The sequence below is a fragment of the Theropithecus gelada genome, chromosome 15 (assembly GCF_003255815.1).
Source record: "Theropithecus gelada isolate Dixy chromosome 15, Tgel_1.0, whole genome shotgun sequence".
NCBI lineage: Eukaryota > Metazoa > Chordata > Mammalia > Primates > Cercopithecidae > Theropithecus > Theropithecus gelada.
In genome coordinates, this window is record NC_037683.1 from 82,252,654 (window position 1) to 82,279,745 (window position 27,092).

Here is a 27,092-nt window from a genome sequence, read left to right on the forward strand (position 1 = left end):
ATATGTGTCCCCCTGCAGTTTATTGTATGCCAAGAAGGATGGTGACATGACAGCAGTAATTCAGAATGGGGTTTTAAGTGAATAAATAAGAATAAGCCTTTGGGATTAGTCCCAATTGAAAAGTTCAGCGCTACTGGGGAGGGTAGCCGCTACTGTTGGGGATTACCAAATGGCTTGCTGCAGGGAATAGTATTCACTGATCCAGCCACATTTTAGTTATTGATGGTCTCTCTGCCCCAGTGCCCATCTCTCTTCCCAGACGCACAGATTCTGCTGCAAAGATCTTAGAAATGTGGTTTTGCCCAATTATCCTACTCAGAAACTGTGCCTGCTTGTATATGAACCTTCCAATTCATAGTTTTTAGACCACAGAAAATGTATAGCTCTATAATTACTATATAACCTTAGGGAAGAAGACGAAGAATTTCCTTCCACAGAATCAAACTGAAAGTAAGAAAACAGAGGAAGCCTTCTGGTAAGAGTGGTAGAAAAAGGGTAGGATCATTTTGTGATCATGGCACTGAATATGTGAATAAAGAACTCTGTTATAGGCCTTTACTGTTTGCAAGGCCTTTTATGGACACCACATTATTTTATCTTTACAACGAAAAGGCTTCATCCTCACTTCATAAGTGACAAAAGTGAAGCCTAGAGAGGTTGACAGACTTGCCCAAAGTCCCACTACTGCAAGTACGATAATCTGACTCCAAGTTTGGTTCTTTCTTTGCTGTGGTCTTTCTGTGTACTAATGCACTGACCTCTTAAGTTTCCCAAACACCCACCCAGCTGAAAGGTCCAAGTATATAAATCCAATGAGATTTGCAGCCTTTGCATGTTTTAAAGTTTATACATTATCCATAAAGCCAACAGTTCCCCCACCCCCTTGACAAATGGATTAATCCTTCAAGGGAAGGATAGCAGACAGACAGAGAGCAGCATTTCACCAAAGAAAGGGCTATCGATTATACTCTTGGATTATGGCCTAGGAGGGTTTTAATGTCGAAGAGAAGGCACCAAAAAATGGACAGTGAGGAACAAGGAGAGATATCAATCCTGTTTTCTATTCTATTCAAAAGACTTAAGGGATTAGAGACTGGGGGTTAGATGGCTATTTTAATTTAATATCTTCCTTTATAGTCCCCCATGGAAAAAACTGAACAAAGTAACTACAATTACTTGTTTACTTGAATTGTGCTGAGGGCCTAGCCTGTAAGATTCTTCCATCAAGTCTCTGAGGCCCCTTTCTATCTGTTCACTGTCTCCACAAGAAGGATATGTCTCCATGCAGTGGTGTGATGGCTTTTCAGTTTATCAGAGTTGAGAGGGCTCAGTAGCCCCTTTGTACACTTCTACCTTGATTTTCTAATCTTTGCTGTTGCTCTGAAGTTTTAAGGATTAGATTAAGTAATTTGAAGGTAGATAATATGGAGGGTGTCTGTACTTAACGGGCCCTCAATAATTATTTGTAAATTGAATGGTTGGTAAATTTCTGAGATCATCTATTATTTTCTTTCATCAGAATAACCAAATAAGTTCTTGGTGGCCAGAATTGTGTCCTTAAATACAATTCTTGTTCTTCACATATGTTCTAACAGCCCACGCTGAGTTCCTATGATGCTACTTTAATTCTGTTCCATTTCATGAATTATTCTAGGAGGATACCACTGAGAAGGCAGCAGAGCCGACTTTGCTTGAACAAAATACACAAAGCTTGCAGTTGAGAAAATAAAAGGCAATAAAATGGGCTTCATTTCCTCCTTATTGCTTTCTTAGAAGTAACTAACTTTAAGGGTACTGTGGGAACAGGGCCAAGAAAAGCTGATGGTTCTATTCTTGGTGATCTGTAACTGGATTCAGACAAGTCTTCAGAGTTTATGTGAGGTTGCTGGAGTCTACTGGTGTTTAGGGCCCCAATGAAATGCAACTTTAGGGGTGTGTGTGTGTTTCTCTTTTCTCTCTACTGTCAAGTTAGCTCTCTTCCACTGATAGTGTTGTCTGTCAGAGAGATTTGGAAGCTCCGCATTCCAGTTTAGATTTCTGGTTAGTGCTTGAATAAGGTATCTTCCTTCCAATTGAAGTACATACATTCTTATCCTATTCTCTCCTTCTCCATTTACATTCCATGGTGGTTTTGTCCATATCAAGAACATTTTAAGATCAACTTTATATAGAAACGTGTATACATTTCAAATATTTTGATAATGTTTTCCATATGTGTATACCCGTGTAAACTAGCACACAGATCAGGATATAGAACATTTTCTTGTAGACCCTCCCAGTCAGTCCTAAGGGTAACCACTATAATAGTCCCCGCTCATCCAAGGGGAAATGTTCCAAGACCCCCAGTGGATGCCTGAAACCGCAGAAACCAAATACTATATGTGTATGGCTACATAGTACTAGAGCTAATTCGTCCTTCCATGTTTTATGTCTGGTGCCTCTTTTGTACTTTTATCAATGTAGATTCTACTGGACATCTTCCAGAAGAGGCCAGTTTCATTGCAATTGAAGTCTCACTCAGATAGTATCTTTTTTCCTTGATAAACTTCTTCAGCTCTGCTGGAAATGTGGCAGCAGCTTCTTCATTGGCAGACATAACCTCTCTAGTAAATTTTATATTTGTCAATCCAAACCTATTCCCAAATCGGTGTAACCATCACTTATTTGCAGTAAGTGGCTTGGTGTCACTCATTTCAGGGGATCCCTTGCAGTCTTCATATAGGCTCACTGCTTTCTGATGCAACACATTGCTATCAATTGGAATGCTTTCTGCTCATCTCTTCCACCCACAAATTTAATGCCCTTTCCATCTTCACTAAGCACTTATCACACACTGTCACCATAACTTTTGCAATTTGAGGTGCGACAGCAAAACTAGCACAAATTTCTTTTTTCTTCTTCACAACTTCATGGATAGAGGATTTGTTCTTACCACAGATCTTAGCAATCTCAGCATATTTTTTTTTTCACCTTTTCACTTAGAGGAAGCACTTTACAGCTTCTATTTGGCATATTACAATTGCCAGCATCACTACTCTTGTGCTTTGGGGCCACTATTAAGTCAAATAAGAGTTACTCAAACAGAAGCACTGCCACAGCAGTCAATCTGGTAACTGAGATGGCTACTAAGTGACTAATGGGCAGGGAGCATAGACAGCATGGATACACTGGTTGTAGGGATGATTCACGTCCCGGGTCAGATGGAGCGCGATGGTACCGGATTTTATCATGCCACTCACTCACAGCAGCATGCAATTTAAAACTCATGAATTGTTTATTTCTGGAATTTTCCATTTGATATTTTTGGACCAACGTTGGCCATAGGTTAACCGAAGCTGTGGGTAGGAGGGGACTACTGTATTTTGACTTCTAAGTTGGTTTTGGCTGTTTTGGGACTTCATAACACTGAAGTCATAGTGTATGTATTCTTTTGTACTTAATTTCTTTCATTCAACATTATATTGTAACTCATCCATGTTGTTGGGTAAAGAGTTCCATTGTATAATTATGATTGTTTGAGTCTGGAGCTATTACAAATAATAATAATGCAAGAAACATTCTCATGCATGTCTTTTAGTAGACATGCCCTCATTTCTCTTGGTAATATCGTCAGGAGCAGGATTCCTTAGTCGTGGGCTATAAATATATTTTCTTTTAATAGGTACAGCAAAACATTTTTCCTAAGTGGTTGTAACAGTTAACCCTAAGTTTCTATGGTTTTAGAGCACAGTTTTTTCTGCAATATTTTTACTGTAGGTTGTTGATGCTAATTAATGTGGAATATTGAGGTATTTGCCAGCCCATCTTAGATTATACACATACACACATTTTTGTATTTTACATTCATTCAGTTTGGATTCAGAGGTGGAAATTTGCCTTGTCATATATTTGGAAATTTAATAGTGAAAAATTGTCCTTAGAAATTAAAAGAAAACTATCTAATAATAATATTTTTCTAAGTGCCTACTCCCTGCTAGTCACTTTAAACATTCTAGTCCCACCTATTCCTCATTGCGATCTTATAAATTAGATATTAGATTGGGACTCTGTCCCAATACTAGATATTGTTATGCTCATTTTTAAGCTGTTTATTTATTTTTATTTTATAAGATGGGGTCTTTCTTGCCCAAGCTGGTCATGAACTCCTGGGCTCAACAGTGCTTCCATTTCAGCCTCCCAAAGTGCCGGGATTAACATGAGCCACCACGCCTGGCCCTAAACTATTTATTTTTAACCTAAAAATAAGTTATATCTTTTGCTTTAAAATCTAATGTTAATCACAATAAAGTTTAACTATTGAATAGATGTCTGGTTTTGTGGCTTCAGAGTGAGAATGAATCTTGACTAAGAGTGGTATTTAATTTATGGAGTGAAACCAGAAGGGGGAAATGAGCCAGGGAGGTTCCTTGGATCCTGCCTCTGGCATTATTCATTTGCAGCTGGCTACATTGCATTTTATGGCTGCTATTTTCTCTCATTTGTCCTTGATTCCTTCGAAAGGAAGTAAGTAACTCAATATATTAAACACTGCCTAGAATCCTCAGTACTGAACATTTTAATTCTATCAAATTTTTATGAGCATATGGTTGAAAAAGAAAGAAAACCTAGGGCTTCAGTTTCTTAGTTCACATAATGGGTAGTTCCAGTAACACACTTGCATGGGCTGGAGGGCACTCTAAATAATAATAATATTCCTGATATTTAAAAAGTATATCAAGGTATGGAGCTCCTAGAATCAGTGTAGAAAAGCCTGTTAGACTGGATTTTCAAATAGTAGAGTTCTCTTCCCTTTTAGACAAAGCTATATTAATCCATCCTTTCATTCATTATCATGCATTCACACAATGATTCAACAAGTACTTATTGAGTACAATGTGCCAGGCCCTGTTCTAGATATTAAGCACATAACAGAGAACAAAACAAAGGTCTTTCGCTTGTGGAGCTTACCTTCTCAGGAGAGAAAGAGGCAAGAAAATATATACATATATGTCATGTGGTACTCCGGAGGAAAATAAAAACAGAGTAAGGGGCATGCGAATGTACACTTGGTGTTGAGAACTGCGATTGCTTTTTATAAGGAACAGTTATGAAAGCCTCTCAGTCAGTATTAATATTTGTGCTGGGACCAGAAGTGTCAGTCAATTCTTTGTCCCCAACTCTACAAGGACAAGGGTAGAAACTGGGAAACCAGCTAAGATCTCTAATAGGTGTGTTCAGGCAAGAACCAAACAGCATAGATGTTTCATTTTGTGGGCTCATCACCATCCTTGTGTTTTATTAGTAAAGGTAATTATTATGTTTATCCAGACATGGATGAACAATATCTGGCACATTTGAGCCACATTGGTAATAATTTAGTAATATGCAAGTTAACAGTAATATGCTGTGGGTATTATAAAGTGAGTTCTATATTTAATGTTCTTTTGTACTTACCTAATATTAATTTTTTTGTAGACATTTCCTCCTCTCTCCTGTTTTCATTGAATAATTTGTAGCATTCTTTCAGCCACTTACAGTTGAACTTCAGTCATTTGTGTCTCCTGTTCATCCTCTGCACATCCATGCTGTTAGGTTCTGTTGTTGCCTGGTCTCCCAAATCTATCTCCTTCTTCTGCCTTTCCCAACTTTGGTTTTAGACCTTTCTTTCATCGCAGAATTAGCCATCCTTCTCTAATTCATGTGAAATTCTCTTTCTTTAATCCATGTGAAATTCAGAGAAAACAATACAGGTTTTCAAAATGAGTCCTTGATTCAAATTGGTTCAGATCTTTGTTCTTCCGTGTACTGACTGTAGTACCTTTTGCAGTTTTTGAACTTCAATCATTCCTTCACAAAATGAGCATAACAATATCTACGCAGTGAGGATTAAGTGGGATTATGGAGTGTTTAAAGTACCTAGCAGGGAGTAGGCACTTAGAAAATGTTGGTTCTTTCTACCTTCTGTTCCTCTGCTTCAGATCTCTTAATTTCTACAGCTCTAAATGTGCTCTTTTCCTCTCTCAGTAGATAATACTACCATCTCACCAGTTTAAATAAAACAAGCTATGAGTCCCCTTCGAATAATCTGTTTCTTTCACAATCTAAATTTAATCCATCTGCAAATCCTATTGGTTCTAACTCAACACATAGCCTCAGTCTCTCTACTTCTCCCCATTGACACTGCTACAACCCTAGTCCAAGAATCTTATCTGTATTGTTGCCATAGGCCCTGAATTCATCCTTCTGCCTCCACTGTGGTCCTCTTTCAGCCTGTTTTCCACAGAGCCTAAGTGATATTTAAAACATAAACCAGATAATATCATTCCCCTGCTTAAAACCCTCCAGTGGCTTTTCATCATACTCAGAATAAGATCCAACTCTTACCCTCTGCTAACACTCGCGGCTCTTATGCTTCAGTAGCACTGCCCTTCTTTCTTTTTCTGCTTACTCATCAAACTCATGGCTGCCTCGGGCCTTAGCACTTGCTATTCTCTCTGCTTGGAATACTCATTCCCCAGATGTCCACGTGACTTGCTGCTGCTTGTCATTTAGATCTCAGCTCTAATTGTCTGCTGCCTTCTATCAGTAGTGCTCCATCACACCATCTTGTTTTTCCTAAGGCTTTACCACTATCTGAAAATAGCCTGCGTTTATTTCTGTATTTTCCCCTCAGTAAGAATTAAAAGTTCTCAGACTAGGGCCCATTTCCTAGCAGTGTTTGGCACATAGTAAGTATGCTGGAAAAAAAAAAAAAAAACCTTGACTGAATAAATGAACAAATAAACTCACTTTTAATGAGCTATCAAGGTTTCATATTAATTATATGAGCCAAGAATAGTGTTTTTATTTTTAAAATGTGAGGACCTACTGGTTTTCCTTTAATCCTTCATACTTCACACATATGCTTGTGCTGGAACTATGACTGTAAATCAGTATCAGTACCATCCCCTGTTTTGGCTTTTTCCCCTAACCTAAACAGTTCTCATTTACTTTTCTCTCCATCTCCACTTCCACACTGTCACCTTAGTGCAAATTACCATCCTCTCTGGCCTTTTTTCTGTAAGGTTTTAATCTCCCAGTATTTGTTCTGCAGACTGCAGGCCAGTGAGCTTTTCAGTTGCTATTATACCCATGCTTGAAAACCCTTTTAAGTTTTCATTGTTCTCAAGATAAAGACCAGAATGTGATCTGGTCCACCACCTCACGTCACGCCAGCCCTCACTCTCCACTCCAGGCCACACTTTCTCCTCCCCTCCTGGTTCCCGCCTGCCACCTGGCTGGGTCGCCCTTGCTTCCCGCTTCCTGCGAAGTTTTACATCGCACCCATTTCGCCCACTTCTTCGGATTTCAGGACACTGTTCCTTCCTCGAGGAAGCCCTCCCTGATTCGCAAGCGCCACTCCCCGTCATACAGCCCCACATCACCATGGGCCTCTCTTTCAGGGCTTTGTTCGTTTTATAAATATGTACTCCAGAATATGACAATCTTATTGACGTTCGTCAATGCCAGTTTGCGCTCAATAGCTATTTGCTGAAGGAATATACGGACTAGCGGCCCGACCACTCTTCGCCCCTCCCCTACCCCTGCCGCGCAGATATTACGCATAAAGCAGGCGCCTGGAGGACGGACATCGCGAGCGCCTGCGCGAAGGGGTACGCATGCGCAGAGGGGCCAGCCCGCTGACAGATTCTCGGTGGCGGCGGCAGCGGCGGCGGCCCTGGACTGCGGGGAATGGGAATCCTAGGTCCCTGACTGAGCACCTCCCCCGCCTCCCTGCCCCCGACATGGCTCAGGAGAAGATGGAGCTAGACCTGGAGCTGCCTCCGGGTACGGGCGGGAGCCCGGCGGAGGGCGGCGGCAGCGGCGGCGGCGGGGGCCTCAGGAGGTCTAACAGCGCCCCCCTGATCCACGGCCTCAGTGACACTTCGCCGGTGTTCCAGGCCGAGGCGCCGAGCGCCAGGCGGAACAGCACAACGTTCCCGAGCCGCCACGGCCTGCTGCTACCGGCCTCCCCTGTCCGCATGCACAGCAGCCGCTTGCACCAGATCAAACAAGAAGAGGGTATGGACTTGATCAACCGAGAGACGGTCCACGAACGGGAGGTGCAGACCGCAATGCAGATAAGCCACTCCTGGGAGGAAAGTTTCAGCCTGAGTGACAACGACGTGGAGAAATCCGCCTCCCCCAAGCGCATCGATTTCATTCCTGTGTCACCGGCACCGTCACCCACTCGGGGAATTGGGAAGCAGTGTTTTTCGCCATCCTTGCAAAGTTTTGTAAGTAGCAACGGATTGCCTCCAAGCCCTATTCCCAGCCCAACGACCCGATTTACCACCCGGAGAAGCCAGAGCCCCATCAATTGCATTAGACCAAGTGTTCTTGGACCATTGAAAAGAAAATGTGAAATGGAAACTGATTATCAGCCAAAGAGATTTTTCCAGGGCATCACCAACATGCTTTCTTCTGACGTTGCACAGCTGTCAGATCCTGGTGTGTGTGTATCTTCGGATACCCTTGATGGAAACAGCAGCAGTGCCGGATCTTCTTGTAACTCACCAGCGAAAGTCAGCACTACCACCGACTCTCCTGTGTCACCTGCCCAAGCGGCTTCTCCATTTATTCCACTAGATGAACTTTCGTCTAAGTGATTCACTCATCCTGAGACTTTCTTTTTGCAGTGGAGAGAGAGAATAATCAAGTTGGGGCAAACACTGAACTTTGTCAATTAATTTGAGGCTATTTCCTATTCGACCCCTTTTCTTTTTTGAAATTTCCTGAAATGATGTTATTCTAGAGAACTTCTATGTCAGGTTCCTGCGGATACCTTTGAATTCAGTGTAGTAATATTTTCAGACGTTTCCCCAATAAGTGTGTTGAAGCATACATCTTTACGCTGCTACTATGTCTAAATACATATGTTATCCCTTGATTTTTTTAAATAATTGAGAGCTCTATTTATTTATGGGATTATTAAGTTCTGATGAAAATATAAATGTTGACTTAATCAGCATAGTAAACTGATGTTTAAAATTCCATACTTCATGCCCACACTAATTTTTAATGTTATTTTCAGTGGTTTGCCGATTTCCATTTGATGAAGAACTATACAGCTTAAAAAAAAATACGTTAGTTATATTAATCTAGTGGTTGTCTGTTTTACCCAGGAATTCTTGGATATTTAGTTTTCTGGGTACCGAAGTGGGTGGGAGGGGGAATGATTAGAGAACAAATTATAAAAGTTTGCAACAAATCCTTTCAAATTAAGTATATAAAAGTAAACTTTTAAGGAAAACATTTTTAATGAGATTTTAATAGTAATTCTAGTCAGTCATACAACTATATTATAGAGAAAATAAAAATTTTCCTTTTTTTTTTTTTTTTTTTAACCAGAAAGTGCATTTGCTTGGGTGCAATCCTAAAGTGAAATGGGACAGTGCCTTGCAGTCTTTGCCCACTGTACATAGGCTAAGGCTAAGCTCTTTGTACTACTGCAAACATAAAAGTTTTTCATATGTAGAAAATGTGTGGGAAGGCTTGTTGAACTTTGGCGCACCCAGGTAAACAATACTCTCTCTCAATTGTTGATATACTTTAAAATACTCAGTTGTGCCTCAGTTCCAAAAATTATTGCCAACCAGGAGCCAGAGCAATTTTTGGCTACTTTTCTGCTCTGCCCATCTGTCACCTTACTGGTTTTCCCTTGTTCAGGAAGGAAGCAGCTGTTTCCTTGCCAACAGGTCCCTTCCTCCATCTCCCACCAAAGTAGGGCACCATTGATTAGACAAAGGTACAGTGTAACTTGGATTTCTGACAGCAACAACAGGACTGAATTGTTTAACCTCTGTGGTTAAAGCTACAGCTTGAGTTGACTGCCTTGGGCATGTCCATTAATTAAGGGGTGATGATTTGCAAGAGAAAATTAGTGGAGAGTCACATAGGTAAATCATTATTTAACTTAGGTTTTGCTAAAGGTAGAATAGTCGAATGTTCTTTTCTTTGCCTTTACAATTAAGACAATAAGAATAACAAATTTTTCTTAATATTCTTCCTTATACCTCATATAGCTTCCTTAACTAGATAGTTTGACAGAAAGAATGGCATACAAAGAGGAAAGGGGAAAAATGACTCAGAACAAGACAAAAGCTCTGACTTTTTAAAGTTATCACTTACAGAGACTAACAATTTTGTGGAATTTTTACGACTATGAAAATAAATGGAACTGGTCAACTCTTGACGGTTGCCTCAAGATGGAGTGAAATTGCATTGAGGGTAAGACTGTGTCCACAGGTTTAAAATTCTCTCTTCTGAGTAATAGTGTTCATGTGCTCCCATTCTCGACCTTGTTCTTCAAATTCAAACTTAAATAGTCTGACTTCTTGTTGGGTAACTTGCCCTGCCTCCAGAGGTATTTAAACTTCATTATCTTCAACACAGAAATTGTTAATCTTCTCACTTCACCTATTCTTGCATTATCTCAATTGATGTCATCACTAATTTCCTAAACTAGAAATCATGGAAGCATCTTTGACTTTTCCTTTTCTCTGTTGGATTAGCTTAATCACCAAGTCCTGTCAACTTCTGAAATGAATCTCATTTCTTCCCTTCTCTATCTGTTGCCCCTGATTTTGCCTTAAGTTTTTGCCTGAGTGATCTCCCAGGCTGTTTTCTGTCTCCTTTTGGTTCAGTCTTTATACTGCCTCTTGAGAAATCTTTCTAAAATTTAAACTTGATATTTTTCACCCTCTTGCTTGAAAACTTCATTTGCTTCCCCATTTCCTACTCTTTAAGGAATGATTTCTTTAGCCTCAGATAGAAGGTTCTTTATGATCTGGCCATATTCTGCAATAGCTTCAATCCTCTCCTCATCTCTGTTCCACTATATGTCTTTTCTTCTTATTCTACAAACATTAGACCACTTGATATTCTTTAAATATGTCATGTACTTTCATGTATCTGTGCTTTGGGATAGATTGTTCCTTCTCCCTAAAATGCCATTCCTATCCTTTTCAGGGAGGCAAATTGCACGTGAGTTTAAGTAGAAGGCAATGTATACCTGCTGATTATAAAATATTTAAACAATGTACATATCTATGTGGTTTTAAAAGTCTGCTTTTAACTATGTAAAAGTCATCTTCCCTTTCAACAGGTAACTTCTGTTAACAACTTGGTATATATTGTACAAGATGTGTTACTGGCATTTCCATGTATATATGTATATAAATGCAGGAAACCAACATGTCCTTGATACCTCTCTTCTTTTCTTTCTCCCATGTCTAATCATTCCTCAAGTCTTACTGATTTTATCAGCTGGAATCTATCTCCTTATTTCTACCTCTTGCCACTCTGGTCCCGGCTACCAGCATTTCCCTCTTAGACTTCTGAAGCAACTTCCTAACTCCCACTTGTGCTCATCACACTCACTCTGGTCGGCTATCCTTTCATTCTCTATACAGCAACTAGAGTCATCCTTTTACAATTGTGGACCTGATCCTTCCATCTCCCAACTGAAAGCTTTTCATTTGCTTCCTGTTCTCATGAGTATGCCAAAATGTATTAATTCTGGGCTAGGAGGCCCTGAGGAATTTGGTCCTTCCCTCCTCCCCCATTGTTTTCTGTGCTTTGCCCTCACTGGCTGGCTTTTGTTTTCCTTAAATACATCCTATTCTCTCCTATTTTAGATCCTTTTCCTAGAGGGTATGGAAACATTTATTTCTGTAAGCTTATTCTATATAGATGGGAAGTTTTTAAATCAAATAAGGTTCTAAGGGTATATGGACAATTTTCATGATCATAACGTTCATAACTTCCATCATTATTCTGTAGACTGTAAGGGCTTACTTAGCTCGTGTAAGAATTATCCTTCAAAAAGCATTTTTAAGGTATTAGTATTGGTAATCTATAAACTTTGTGCAAGAAGTCTTCAAGTCAATAGCAACATTTATTTAAAGTACAGTTTGTCATATATAATAAACCTCTGGTATATTTTCCTTTATTATGTTTGTTAAAAACACAGTATATATGGGAGAAATAATTAAGAATCATTAAATCCAAGGCTGCTGGATGTTAGGACCCTTAAGCGTACTTAAAAGATTGATTGTAATCAAGAATAACTTGTATCAGATTCCCTTCCAGTGATTCACATTTATGAGTTCAACCAGTTACATACCTGTAGCAAGAGACCACTTTATTTGGCAATAAAATTGGGGAAGGAATCAAGACTTAAATGAGGAAAACAGGTCTGAAAACATTTTTTTTTTTCAGGGTATGTTTATAGATTAGTAGAACAATTTTGAAGATCTAACAGAGGTGGGAGTCAGGGGAATGGTTGCCAGACAATTGAACCAAGAAGATGATGATCATTTCTTGAGTAGCACCAGAGAACAGAAGAAAGAGTTGGCCTTAGAAAGGAGGTCTGGAAACTTATTTTTCTTCTGAAACAGGAAGGAGACTGAAAAGGCTAGGCAAAGGTATCCGTAAATGTTGAATTGATTTGTTGTTGCAGGGGTTTAGGGGTATAGAGGTAGGTATATGAAAAGTAGAATTTGTTTCTGATTGTGCCTATTTTCCAATTATTGAGGAATCTAGGATACATGAGAATAGGGACAGATCATTTGGAAGCTTGAGTGCAGTAAAGGTTTAATGTTGCCTCTATGAGAATCTAAAGGAGTAAGTTAAGGACGAGTAGAAGGCTTATTATGCTATGTTGGATGCCAGGTTGCAGTTGGATGGTAGGCACAAGGAGGTGGGTTGGATTGACTAGGTTTGGGAATTGGTTAAGTAGGTGCTAGGTAAAGCCCAGTGTGTGAAGCAGTTAAGGGTTCTGCTGAAAGTGTCATTTGAATGATTGACTGAGGCATTGAGGATAAGAGAAGGGAGCAGAAGCTTATGGACTAGACCACTCTTTTCAGGGCTTTGCTTTATCAGCCATGACAAAGTATAGAGAATCTGGTCTCAATGTAGGTTTCTCACTCTAGGAGTTTTGCCCACATTTTTCATGGCTGTTAGAGAATCAGGGCTGAAGGCAAGCCTTGAGTTCCACTTATTTGGTAAAAAATTGTGTCAGATTGCTCACTGTAGCCAAGACAGAGTTCTTTGTGGCTTCTGTAACTTGCCATCCAAGTAAAAAAATTTCTTAAAAGTTGAAATGACCTTTGTATAAAAATAATAAAATACTTGCTATGTGTCAGGGACTGTTCTAAGTGCTAAGCAAATGTATCAATGCATTTAATCTATCACTATCATCTGAGGCAAGTGCTATCATTATCCTCATTTTATAAATGACGAAATGGAGACACAGAGAAGCTAAGTAACTTGCCCAGGATTCCAGAGCTGGGAGGTAGGCAGCGAATTATGGTGGTTAAGAATATAGACAGTGGAGCAGGGGGGCTGTGGTGGGGATCGAATGGGTCCGCACACAATGTGCTTACAAAGGTGTAGGGCAATTAGCATCCTTGACGGATGAAACTCCTGCTTTCACACTTAGTTAACAGTACACTATCCTTCAAGGCAGGCTATCCTCTTATGAAGCAATTGTTCCTGATATTAACCTTTCTTATAGTGAGCAGACATTTCCCTCTAATGTCCACCATTTAATTCAAGTCCACCTTTGGCAAAAGGAAAACAAGCCTTACTCTTTTTTTTTTTTTATAGGTGATAGGCCCCTTCTAGAAATCAGAAATGCTGATCCTTCTCTAATGACTACTTCTTCCTTCCAGATTTTAGAAATCTTGAGCCGTGTCTTCAGTATGCTCTCTGTGAAATAAGGCTATCGTTGCTTGGCAGCCAAGATTTTCACCAGATTGTGATTCCCTTATGACTGTTTGCCTTCCTGGGTAGGAAGTGCTAAACGGCCTGATAGTGTGAGTTTTTCCCAGTAATAATAATAATGATGTGTTAATATTTCTTGGGCATTCACTATGGGTCCAGACACTATTTTTAGTGCTTTACATTTATGAGTGTTTAAAATCCTCATGACAACCCTGTGAGGCAGGTGCTATGGATTCCCGTTGAAGAGATGAGAAAACCACAGACATTTTCTCAAGTCCCTGTTACTTTCTATTTTTTTTTTCCTTTTGAATTTTGGCCCTTTTGAGTTTTTTTTATTATTATTATAAACATTTTTTTTTTTTTTTTTTTGAGGCGGAGTCTCGCTCTGCCGCCCAGGCTGGAGTGCAGTGGCCGGATCTCAGCTCACTGCAAGCTCCGCCTCCCGGGTTCACGCCATTCTCCTGCCTCAGCCTCCCGAGTAGCTGGGACTACAGGCGCCCGCCCGTCTCGGCCTCCCAAAGTGCTGGGATTACAGGCTTGAGCCACCGCGCCCGGCCTATTATAAACATTTTTTTTTAATTACTTGAAGACCATTTCCCCCCTAACTTTAGCAGCTTGCTTTATTTTACTAGTGCTGCTACTTCTGCTTTGAATCAAATGATAGGTAATCATTCCTTAAAACAGTATTATATTAAAAGAAGATATCAGGAAGGTATTTTTTTAGTAATAGGTAAAAAATTAAAGTGTATAGAAGGAAATCATGGTTCCACAGCTTTATGTATTTTTCCCCTTTAGCATTAATTTTATCCAAAGATTTAGGGGACATTTTTTGTTTTAGAATGAAAAGGGACTAGTAGCTATCTATTGTTATAAATACATGGTAGAGTAGAGTACAAAACAAAAGACTGTGAGGAAGTGACCACTTTACCAAGCAGCTTCAAGTAGCAACCATACCCTCCATGGTAACCATTCTCTTAAGGCGATTGATGGAAGAGTTTCCGACCAGAAGGCTGGGATCCAGTACCACCCCAGCATGGACAAATGCAGATGTGAGATCACTCACAGCCATGTCTACCTTCATGGAAAATGAGTCGGCCCTCTCTACTCCAATACCATGACACACCACCTCTGGCTGCCCTCAGGGTTATCGGACTGGCTTCTCTGAAACTCTCCTACTTTTTAGAAAATCCTGTGGAAGGATCAGGTAATAGGAAAAAGGCTGGTGAATTCTATAAAGGGAAGTGAGTAGAATTGTGTTGGGTTAGGGAAGGAAGCATTTTAGGCAGCCACCATGGGAAGAAGGCAGACCACCTTCTCACTGACGGTGAGACCTAAGTGCTAAGGCCAGCAACAGGCAGTGTCTGAAAACTAGTCTGATATCATCACAGTCTTCAAGGGAAAATATGATTCTACTGGGGTTTTCATGTCAATAGTGGACTCGAATTTAAGAAGTCTTCAATCCTTTTCTAGAAGCACAAGTGTTTCTTATATATGAGCAGAAGGATCCGAAAGAAACCAACTCTTCTTTCCATCCCTCTTAGTACAGTTTATTCACTTTTCTTGCCAATCTTTCATTTAAAGATGTCTCATAACTCTTCCTTAATCCTCTTTCCTCCTCCTGCATAGATCAGATCCTTAACAAGTCTTTCCTTGACTAACATTCATTTTTCTTTCTTTCTAATCTTTCTTTTCTTTTTTCTTTCTTCTTTTTTTTTTTTTTGAGACAGAATCTTGCTCTGTCACCCAGGCTGGAGTGCAGGGGTGCAATCTTGGCTCACTGCAACCTCTGCCTCCCAGGTTCAAGTGATACTCCTGCCTCAGCCTCTTGAGTAGTTGGGACCATAGGCTTGTACCACCATGCCTGACTAATTTTTGTATTTTAGTAGAGACGGGGTTTCACCATGTTGGCCAGGCTGGTCTCAATCTCCTGACCTCTGGTGATCCATCCACCTCGGCCTCCCAAAGTTCTGGGATTACAGGCTTGAGCCACCACCCTCGGCTTCTTTCTAATCTTTCTACCTTAAAAAATCAACAAAGAAGTCTTTCATCAGCTTTAGATAATTAAAGCCAAGCAAGCAGCAAACGTTGGTCTTTTTCAGTAGAAACCATGTTAAAAATGGTTACACAAGCATCAAGTATCTCCAACCCCGTCACACACCTTGTCCTTGAGAACTGGTTATGCTGTGTTTCAGTTCTGTCCAGTTCTCCCTGGTGACCCTTTCCTCCCTTGATTAGTTCCACAGCACTGCAGGCTAAGGAGGAAAAGGAGTGAGTGGGCCCAGGAGGGTACTGTCCTAGGAGACAGGCTGATACTTTTTACTTTTAGATAAGTAAGATTGAAAAAGTGTTCATGACTCTTCCCTCTGCAAACTCTCCCTTCAGGTTTAAACTTGGAACTTTCTAGCTTTGGTCATGTATTTTATGCCTTTAAAGGATTTGTACTTTTCTCCATACATATCCAGATGACCTTAAGTCCAGAAATAATCAGCTGCTGCATCTTAACTGCAGGTTAATTTTATCGTATTAGAGGAAGATATCAGGAAGGTTTTTTGGTTTTTTGGGTTTTTTTTGTTTTTGTTTTTTTAAGTAATAGGTAAAAAATTAAAGTGTATAGAAGGAAATAATGGTTCCATAGAACCATGGTTCTGGTTTGGAATCTCCAACGTGAAGACTCATGATCTTCCTTAAACTTGGTAGCTTGTGGCGATTTGTTTTTCCCACATCCCAAAACAGCATCTCTGTGACTGGGCTGAACGTGTGCATCCTTTGTCGTGGAGTCAGGTTCATGTTCAGTACCCCTTTGGGCATCTGGTTGGTGACTGTCACTCCCTCTGTGGTCTTCCCCATTGCCTGCTTGGGTCCCATCATTATTCCAAAGCATACAAGTAAACTACTGTCTCAGAAACTGATATTATGTTTGACATACACTGGGATTGCAACCAGATTCTGTGCACTGACAGGATAAGAGAGCAGGTGGAAATTTCCATCAGGAGGGATGAAAGGATATGCTCAGATTCCCAGCACTTAAAACACAAGGATGGAAGCTGACATCATCCAACCACCTGGGGTTCATGAAGGGAAGTGTAAGGTCTGGCATTCCAATCAGCTTGACAGAGCATCAATCACTCCCTGGGTTTCAGCTGCAATTGTAGAACCTGATTTATCAATAATGGCATCAATCTCTTCAATCACATCAAAATAGGCCTCATTGTTAGTGTATTTCACCCCAGTACCTCGCCAAGGCACCACTGACAGTTATCCAGTGGGAAGTTGGTCACCCACATTGGTGCTTCCTGTAATGATGTTGACAACTGTTCAAAGGATAGTGGGAGACTTTGGCAGTTCTTTGAGGATATTCAACTCGGTAGCCAATGAGTCAGCTTGGAAACCCATTGCCAAGCATCTCTTCTAATGCTGCATAAACCACAACCACATTGTCCTTGATCACTAATTCTGAACAGTCTCCAAAATAATCCTGAAATGTGTCTACTACTTGGTGAAGAAACTCAGTGACAAATAGAGAGGAGACCTCCATCTGGATCATAGCCACAAAAAAAGGTCTTGTGATGGTAAACACTTAAGAGACAGTGGTGAGGGGTAGGGATAACTGGAGGCACATTTTCTGCCTCAGCAGCTTATTTTTGCACCTCAAAAAAGTGATCACAAACAGAACAGTATACCACACTTTTCCAGTGTTTCTCCAGGAAAATATCTTCAGAGGAGTTGATCAAGAAAAGTCTATAAATCATGATAGACTGTGATTGTCAAGTGAGAAAGGAAAGCCTTTTTCAGTCTGAAAGCCTCAGGACTCTGCAGATTTTCAACTCCATCTTTCAAGACCAGGCTCAATCTTCCTCTACTGCATGAGCCTGAAGTATCCCTCCCTTGAATACCCAGCCTGACTCCTCGGGGCGCCTGATGCTTGCTCCACATTATGAACAGGTCCTGCCCTGCTCTGCTTTACCTATTTTTTAACTGACTTTATATTTGAAATTTGAAATTACCAATCCCACGAATTTTAGATTTTTTTTGTTTTCTTTAAAGGTATACATATATATAAACAGTTATATTTAATTTATACAGTATCCTTGGTTGTTCCTAGATTGTCATTCCTAGGGAAACAAAGACAAGAACCAGTTTGACCCTTCCCTTCCCTCCTTTCTCCTAAAAAACTCTGTAAGTTAAAAATGTGGCATTTTTTAAAAGGAAAAATATAACACCAAGATTCAAAGAAGGATCACGCTTACCTCTTCTTTCTCTATGAGAAACTCTCCCCAGAGGTAGAGATTTAAATTCAGAGGAATTGAGCAATCTTTGAGAAACTTTACTTTTTAAAAACTTTGCTTCATAGAAAAATCAATTCACTGGTGAATAAGAGGATCCAAAAAAGGAAAACTTCCCTTTGAAAACATTCTAGAATTGGTGATTAGACTCCCAGTTTCACACTATCACGTACTTACATTAGACATTTTGGAAAAAAACCATCAAAAGTCACAGTTCCAAAAGTTTAGTCTTATTTTTAGAAGTTTAGTAAATATTTAGAAATCACTTCAACAGTGACTTTTTGTTCTATATGTTGCTTGTTTGTGAAAATAATTTTATAACAGAATAAGGTTAGGCAGATAATGTCAAATACTGGGGTCTTGTGTATGTATACCCAGACACACATGAGCATGCACACACACACACACACACACACCCCCCCCCCCCACTCACTCACCCTTGTGGACCTCTTTCTGCATTCCTGGAGCCATATTTAGCTTTCCTCCCATTTTAGATTTTCTTCCAATTTTCCCTTCATTTTCTTAAACAGAAACTTGGGCTTTGTAAATCATGCTTGAACTATGCATATACCTATGTAGGTACTATTCACCTATATAGAAAGTGTGCTGTGCTTTGATTTTGCATCAGCGGTCCAGATTTCAAGTGCTGCCCTAAGAAGTAAGTATTTGGTACTTGTACCTAGGACCTCTTTGTGCCTGATTTCTGTTTCTCCTTTTTGAATTTCTAGAATAAATACTCAGGGAGATGTAAAAAATACTCATTTACAAATTTTAAGGCAACATGACTGAAACTAGAGAACACAGAACCTGTTGCTTTTGTTTACCTGCAGAAGTTCGGTTCTGTATCAATGCCAGGTATAATTCTGGTTTTTTTCCAATTGCCTACAGTGGTCCCCCAAACCAAACTAACCTCTTAAGGCTTGGCTAGCAAGGCATGTTGTGAAAGAATACAATTGAGAAAGATCTTTTGTGCCCCAGCAGAGTAAAATGGTTGTTTGAGGTAATCGCTCCTGGGATTCGACAATCCTTTTCTCTTGCTTTAAGGACAAAGAAAGATTTTAATGTTGAGATGCCAAGAGGATTATCAGAACTTGGGAGTGACAAATAGCTGTTGAGTATTGGTATCTTTTGGGAAGGAAAATATGAGATGTTTGGGAGGGAGTGGGAGTGAGGGGATGATGGATGGATTGGGTATTTCTTTTGGCACTGTAAATGTTCTCTTGGACTATCATTGTGAGCTCCCTGTTGAGTAAAGAATGACATTGAGGGTGGTTTTCTTCATTGTTTGTTTCACTTCATTTAGGTTTTGGATTTGAATCAGGATGTGTTGTTTAAGAATTTCTTGGAGTCTCTTTCCCTCAATGCTCTCTTCTTTTGAGTCCTCTGGGGGAAAAAAGGTAAATAATATAATTATAATTGTCAGGTTACTTTGAGTCAAGAATTAAAATTTCTGATGCTCTTTGCCAATTTATATTGCATTTCTAACTCTGAATTTAAATTTCATACCTTTTTTATATAGTCTTTCTCAAGGCCCCGTTTACCATACTACTTGCTTTCAGATGTTTCTAAAATGCGAACTTGAAAATGCAACTGTAATGACTACCCCTTAAGTTCAAGTTTAAATGAAACTATGCAGTATGAGTAAAAGACCTCTCCACCTCAACATATCCCCTGGATTCCAGGACTCTAGCCAACTGAGCTGCCTGGAGTTCAGTGCTTTCTGTGTATGCTTACTGGCTGTGCTTTCAGACAAGCTATGTCCTCTGCTTAAAATGGCATCTTCTTCCTCCTTACTCCACAACCCCTGCCAACTCTCTTTCCTTAACTAACTCCTTAAAAATTTAGTTCAAGGGGCACATCTTTCCTGATGGCCTCTGCCTCTACAACCTGGGTCAGTTAGGTGCTTTCTTCTGTGATCCTGTTGTTCCCAGGGCTTCCCTCTGTAAAGGCAATTAATAGTCTGAATTGTATTTGTATGGTTTCTTTTCTCTTTGCCCCATGCAAAAATAGGGACTAAGCCTTTTATTTATGTCCCTAACACAGGGAGATAATGCAGAGCACATTATAGTTTCCCAAATTTATGTTGGATAGATGAATTAATAGATGGATAAATGGATGAACAAATGGTACACAGTTTCTGTTTTGTTTTGTTGATTTCACAGTATTTGTGGTGAGATTTTATTTCTTCCATTTACAATCACAGTGCCATTTAGAAATTCATTCAACAAGCATTTATTCAGCATTTACTGTGGCACACATGTCTTTTAAGAGAAAGGAATGTAGTAAGATTCTGAGTGGAACAAGTTCAGTCACATGGCTGAGCCCTTTATAGTTTGCTAAGAGACTAGAAACTCATTCATTAAGCAATTTTGATTAAAGCACTGATTATGTGCCTCACACTGGGCCAGTCTCTTAGGATACTTCAGTGTACAAAACATACCCACATTTTGCATACATTCTAACAGGGTAGAAGGAGGGGCAGTACCAAACATAAAAATAAGTAAATTACTATGTATATATACACACAAAGTGTGTGTGTGTGTGTATGTGTATACACATATAGTGTAAGGAACAGGAGCTCAAGATGGCTGAAGCAGAGTCGTTGAAGGGAAAAATAGTTAGGGGGGTTAGAGAGGTGGGCAATAGTGAGGATTATTGCAAACACAGGTGGCATAGTGTCTTGTATGAAGGACACTGGCTTTATGGGTGAGATGAGAGCCATCGCAGAGCTTTGAGCACAGGAGTGACGTGATCTGTCTTAGATTTTAAAAGGATCACTCCTGCTGTGTTGAGACTAGACTCTTGAGGGCGTGATAGAGGCAGGGAGACCAATTAGGAGGCTATCCAGCAATCCAGGTAAGAGATGATGATAGCGTGGATGAGGGTGGTAGCAGTGGAGGTAGAAGAAGTGGCTAAATTCTAGATATATTTTGAAGACAGACCAACAGATTTTGCTAGTAGATTTAAGGTGGGCATAAGAGGGAGAGAAGTTAAGGATAACTGAAAGGTTTGGGTCCTGAACAACAGGAAGGATTGGAGTTGCCATCAGCTGAAATATGGAAATCTATGGGTGAAGTAGAATATTTTTTGGCAGGGGGAGGAGCTGTGGCTGTGGAGGTGAGTGGCATTAGCTGCTGAGTTTTGTATATGTTAAGTAAGCAATCTTTATTAGACATTCAAGTGGAGGCATCAAGTAAGCAGTTAGATACCTGAGTCAAGTTCAGGAAAGAGGGCTGCACTGAAATACACAATTGTGAGTCATCTGCCTGTGGATGGTGAAGTCAGGAGAGTAGGTGGGATGACTAAGGGAAAAGTGTCATTAAAGAAAAGACTAAGAACTGAACCTTAAAGCATTCTATAACATTGAAAGATCAGGAAAAGGAAACCAAGCTGGAGGAATCAGAGAGGTAGGAAAACCAAGAGAGCACGGCGCTTTAGAAACCATGTGAAGAAGACATGTGAGAGAAGATGGAGTGCTGGTGTGTCAGTTGCAGGTGATCAGACAAGTGAGATGAAGTCTAATCACTGAGCGCTGGATGTATTGACATAGAGGTTACAAGTCACCTGTGTGAGAGTCATTGCGGTGGGGTTGTGCAGTTGGAGCCTGACTTGAGTGGAGTTAAAACAGAGTACAGTGAGCACAACTAGAGACAGCCAGATGGCTAAAGAAGGATGTGGGTTCTTCTAGATTCTTGAGGTTAAAAAGGAACTGAAGCGAAAGGTCATCTTCCTCCCGTTTTATTGGTAGATTGGTATTAAGTGTTTCACAAGAAATACTCCTTTACACATATATAATTATAGCTTGGGGGAACAATCAAGGATAAATGACAGTTTCTTTTGTTTCTTTCTTTCTTTGGCATTATTGTGAGAGGGAACAATTTTGTAAGTAAATGTTTTCACTCCAAACATGAGTAAACTGTTCAAGCTAAGGGCTTACTGACTTCCTTCCTTCATGGGTTTGTCTGGTTCATCTTATTCCCTTGTCATCTATTTCTCCTGATGGCTTTTTTCCACTTATAAATTGAAATGTAGTTCCACACGCATGACACAATTATTTCTGTAACTTTGGCCCAGTTTCCTAACCCAAGACATTTTTCTCTTCAGTGAGTGCTGTAAATTTAAAAAAAAAAGAAAAAAAATAGTTCATTGTCCTCTTAGGTTTTATTCAGGAGCAGATTTTTCCCTATTCCTTTGTGAAATTATTGCTGAATAGTGGGGGAGGAGAGGACCAGTAGTGATAGGAAAGAAACAATATTTTCCTCACTTTGAATCGCTAAGATTTCATTCTAATCATAGAATATCGTCAGGTTCCTTCTTGTGGGTTGGGAAGTCTGTCTGGATCCTTTACAAAAGAGGACTGAGGGACATCCAAGCCATATTTGTAAGCAGCAGGGAAAAAATGCCTTCTCCTGGAACTACTTATCTCTCCTGATGATGCGTTTCTTTCTTTCAAGACGTCAGTCAAGTGCTGTGTACTCCATGGAATGTCCTCTGATCCTTCCGGCTGTAGGTAGTATCGGTTTTCCTCTGAATCAGTGTACTACCTTTTGCCTGTACTCCTTACTTTGTTAGAGAGAGAGAATGAGAGGGAGGGAGGAGGGGGGGAGAGAGAGAGAGAGAGAGAGTGTGTGTGTGTGTGTTTTAATGGTTAAAACAACTGTGTGTGTCTCTACAGGCTGGTAGAACTGCATTCCACACCTAACCTTCTAACTTCCAAGCTTTCTGATTTTAGGCAAATTGCTTAATCTTTGTGTGTCTTAGTCTTTTCATCTGTTAAATGGGAGTAGTTCTTATCACAAAAAGTAGTGAGGATTAGAAAGGAATTCTCTATAAAATTGTAAAGTTATTCAGAAAACTGGTAACTTAAATAAATGGAAACCCGAAGAATATATATAATGTATGGAATAAACCCCTATCTTTAGGGCAGATTTTCTGAAGGAAAGAGACAATAGTTTCTCTGTCTTTCCTAATACCAGTTCACTGAGAAACAAGTCAGTGAATGTTTATTAACGGTGATAGATAACACTGGGAAAATATGTGGAATGGTTGCTCACAGAAATTTGTGATATGTATGTCATAAAGCATTTGCACATTAGCAAATGTTTTAGACTTTAGGAAATCTTCCAGACTAAAACTCTTGCTAGGGAAATGATGTTGCAATTTTGATGGTATATGAAGTCAGCGAGCTTTCCATTTAGTTTTCCTAACATTCATGCAAATTGCTGGGTTTCACCTATTTCATTCATATTTTCCTAGAGAATTCAGAAGTCTGCTTTAATTTTAACACAGTCAATCGACCTTTTCTATAATTAGGAAAAGAAGTTAAATGACATTTACTTTTGAGCAAACTTGCATAAGACATGTATTTTAATCATATAAAAAAAGATTAGAAGAACGAAATATACTGAAACAATCAAATTACACCTTCTAATGAGAGAAGCGATGCAGGTTCATTTTAGAAATTGTAGAAAATTCTGATAAGCAAAAGCAGTACACTTCACTGAGATGCCATTGTTTGCACTTCATGTATATTGTTCTAGGCTTTTCCTATGTCTAAATATGCATATGTGATTTCATAAAACGATAGCATCTTGCTGTATATTCAGCTCCATAAACTGCTTTTATTTCCCCCATGTAATATACAGCGAATGTTTTAAATATGCTTTGGCATTTTTTTGATAGTTGCATTTTTTTTTTGTATTTTTTTGATAGTTGCATATTATTTTTTTTCTGTGGATGTACTACAGTTAATCCACTGTTACTCTTTAGTTTATTTTCAATTTTTCCCTCAATTACAATGTTCTGATGTACATCTGAACAAACTTTTAAAATTTAAAGACCATAAACATTTCTTAGATTTGCCAATATAAAATACCTAATTCAATTTTGTTCATTCTTAAAACATTCCTTTGTGAACCAGTTTTGTTATTTATTTGATGGTCATGTTTGGAGCTCCTGTGTGTGACTGGAAAAAAAGAAAAGAAGTGTAGTTTTCTGAAAATAATCTGCATTTCAGGTTTTTTCATGAATCTAAGACAGCATTTTCCTCATTTGATCAAAACTAGAGAGTTTTGATAATGTCATCAGGAATTGGTGCTCCGAGGTTGTCTTCTCCTCAACCAGAGCAACCTGTAATTCATGGCTAGTGAGGTTGCTGGGAAGTCAGTGATCTTTACCATTGTGTCATTTGAATGAAAGAAAGGCTGGAGCATAGGGAGTGGGGAGATGAGGAAGAAGCCAGAGTTAGATATCTATTCCACAGATTTAAGGTCACCACCGTTTCCATCTTTCATAGCTATGGCAACTTGAGATCACATGTTTTCTAGGTTAGTTATCAAATATTGCCTCCAGTTGCCCATTGAAACATCTTAGAAATTCTAGTATTTGGACATCAAAACTAGCATATTTCTATTTTATGCACCTAAAAATGACACCAAAACCCTTTATGACATCATGATTATCAGTTTTAGGGTTATAAAATATGGTGACCATATATATAGATCTTAGGAAAAGGAATAAAAGAGATGAGTTGTTCATTTTTGCAATAAATGTTTGGTGAATGAATACTTACTATGTACCTGGCACTGTGCTGGGGCCTGGGCTTACGAAGACGAGTGGACAAGTCCTTAAGTTGCTCTTGGTGTGGTACACACATATATTTTTAATGTCTACAATGCTTTGTGGTTATTTGTTGCTGTGTAAAAGACATATGTCCAAGATGCTACAGGAACCCAGAGGAAGGAAATGCAAAGGTTTTTACAGAGGAAGCAACTCTTCAGCAGGTTGATAAGTAGATAGGCATTCCCCCGGGAGACAAGGGGTGCATGATGAGTTTCATTCAATATGTGCAAAGAACAGAGTATATTCTAGGAATTTCCAGCACACAAGAATTGCAATGTTGATTTAAAACATTTGGAGTAAGTATTGGGTTCATTTTTTTTGTTGGTGATGGTGGTAGTGTTTGCTAATTGTTTTTATTTTTCAAAATTTCTGAGTTTTTAAAAATCTTCATTGTTTATTCCTTTTTAGGAAATTACTAAACCATTTGACCCTGAAAGATCAGATGAAATGGACATGGTTTACTAAGGAGTTCTTGTAACTACTTCTTGTCTCAGTGACATACTATTTTCCTGTCTTGGATTTAATTGCTTAGAAATTATGGCTACAGATTCACAAAGAGTTTGGAAGAAAGAATAGATGAATAACATATAGTTCAAATTATCTGCTAAATTTTTTGTGTTGTTAGTAATTAATACTCCAAAATATAAAGATCACTGTGCTTTTTTGTTGTTGTTGTTGTTGTTGTTGTTTTGTTTTAGCATTAGAAAAGTCTCGGGCTGTACATTCTGAGATTTCAAACAAAGTAGATTTATAGTGGAAAGGAACCAGAAGTTTAGACTAAATAGATATGTTGTGAGAGAGCCATAATGATCTTATTTAAATATTTTCCACATTAAGGCATGAGTACTGTTATGCTACTGCTATTATTTTTTAATAATTGAATTTGCATCCATGATGGTTGTTTTTTTTTTTTTTCATTCCCCATGGAGTTCCACTTGATAGCCAATGTGAATATTTGAGGAAAATATCTGTTGGAGCCCAGATTTGAATTAAACGTCCTCAAAGTATAATGAAAGTTTTGAGTTTGTCTTATAAGAAAGGAATTTTCGTTTATGCTTTAGAAGTCTAATTGATAGAAGTCTGGACAGCAATAATTGGGGTGAATTTCTAAGATGGTTGTAAGATTGTTCACTTGGTAAATATTTCTTGAGCACTTACTATAGACCCTATGGACCGGACATTGAACTGAATTAACTTTCATTCTAGTTCCTAATAGACATGTTAAGCTGCTGGCTTCGTGGAGTTTACATTATAGTGAGAGCAAATAGACAGAAAAAATAAAAGGTAGTTAGTAAAATCATTGCCAGTTACAATAAATGTTAGGAAGGAAATAAACAATGGACTGAGAACTTGAACCACAGAGAAGCACCTGCTTTGGGTAGAGTGGCCAGGGAGAATCATCATGGGCAAGGGGGAGGCATGTGCATGCACTTGAGGAATTGAAAGGAGGCTGATGAGCGAGAGGAAGCATGGCATCAGATGAGCGTGGAGAGCCAGGCAGGCAACAGACCACACAAGGTCTTATAGGGCAAGGTCAGAAGTCTGGATTTTATTCTGACACCATGAGAAGACATTAAAGGGTTCTACACAAGGCCTAACCTGAACTGATTTCCTTCTTAAGACCATTATTGCCTTGTGGAGAATGGAAGCAGGGAGACCAAGTAGGAGGATGTTATATTAGTCTAGGCAAGAGATATTGGTGACTGGGCTGAGGGGTACAAATTAGGAGGGAGGGCAAAAGATGGTTTTGAGAAATCAGCAAGATTTGGGGGAGGGCATACTAAGGAGAAGGAGAGATAAATCAAGAATGACTGATTTTTGTAAATGAAGTTTACTGACTTGAGTAAAAATGGGAATGAAGTGACATTGAATGAGATGGGAAAGTTTGCAGGGGCAGAAATAAAGAGGTGTTTGAGTTTTGTTTAGGACCTATCTCTAATATGCTTGTGAGGATTCTAAAGGGAGCTGTCAGTTGGATATGTAAGTTCAAAGCTAGGGAAATCTGGATGCAGCTAAAATTATATTTGAGATAACCACACCTTCCATCAATATGTTGGCTTTAATTTTAAAAAGCATTTGGAGTATAATTGAAAATACTGAAACTCTCTATTGATAGTACATATCTTGTATTCATCAATGACTAATTTCAGGGTACACAACAGTTGTGCAAAAGAATGAAGTCCTCTTAGTTGCACTTCTTATCAAAATCCCAATGGTACTGTTTTATGGAAATAGAAAAAAAATTAAATTCATATGGAACCACAAAGGAGCCCAAATAGCCAAAGCAATCTTGAGAAAGAAGAGCAAAGTTGAAGGCATCACACTTCCTAATTTCAAAATATATTACAAGCCCCAGTAAACAGAAGAGTATGGCACCCTCATAAAAATAGACATAGAGGCCAATAAAATAGAATAGAGGCCCCAGAAATGAACCCATGCATA

The 27,092-nt window shown here is 39.2% G+C and overlaps 2 protein-coding genes and 1 pseudogene across 4 annotated transcripts in view; 2 read left to right on the forward strand and 1 right to left on the reverse strand.

Moving 5' to 3' along the window:
- PIP5K1B (phosphatidylinositol-4-phosphate 5-kinase type 1 beta) overlaps nt 1-27,092 on the forward strand; it is a 308,400-nt gene that overhangs the window by 68,250 nt on the left and 213,058 nt on the right. Inside the window, exon 3 of one of the 3 annotated variants that reach the window (XM_025359787.1) lies at nt 13,695-13,838. The exons of the other annotated variants lie outside the window; for them this stretch is intronic. The gene's annotated coding sequence lies outside the window, so the exon portion shown is untranslated. The remainder of the gene's footprint in view (nt 1-13,694; nt 13,839-27,092) is intronic. 3 annotated transcript variants of the gene reach the window in all.
- Nucleotides 7,611-12,206, forward strand: FAM122A (family with sequence similarity 122A). Its single transcript, XM_025359790.1, has one exon. It carries the CDS (start codon nt 7,638-7,640, stop codon nt 8,625-8,627), a length of 990 nt encoding a protein of 329 aa, XP_025215575.1. The 5' UTR covers nt 7,611-7,637; the 3' UTR covers nt 8,628-12,206.
- LOC112608121 lies at nt 16,131-17,495 on the reverse strand (annotated as a pseudogene).

Bases quoted from the DNA above. Each gene is read 5' to 3' on its own strand.
- FAM122A (XM_025359790.1), top strand. From the start codon at position 7,638: ATGCGCAGAGGGGCCAGCCCGCTGACAGATTCTCGGTGGCGGCGGCAG.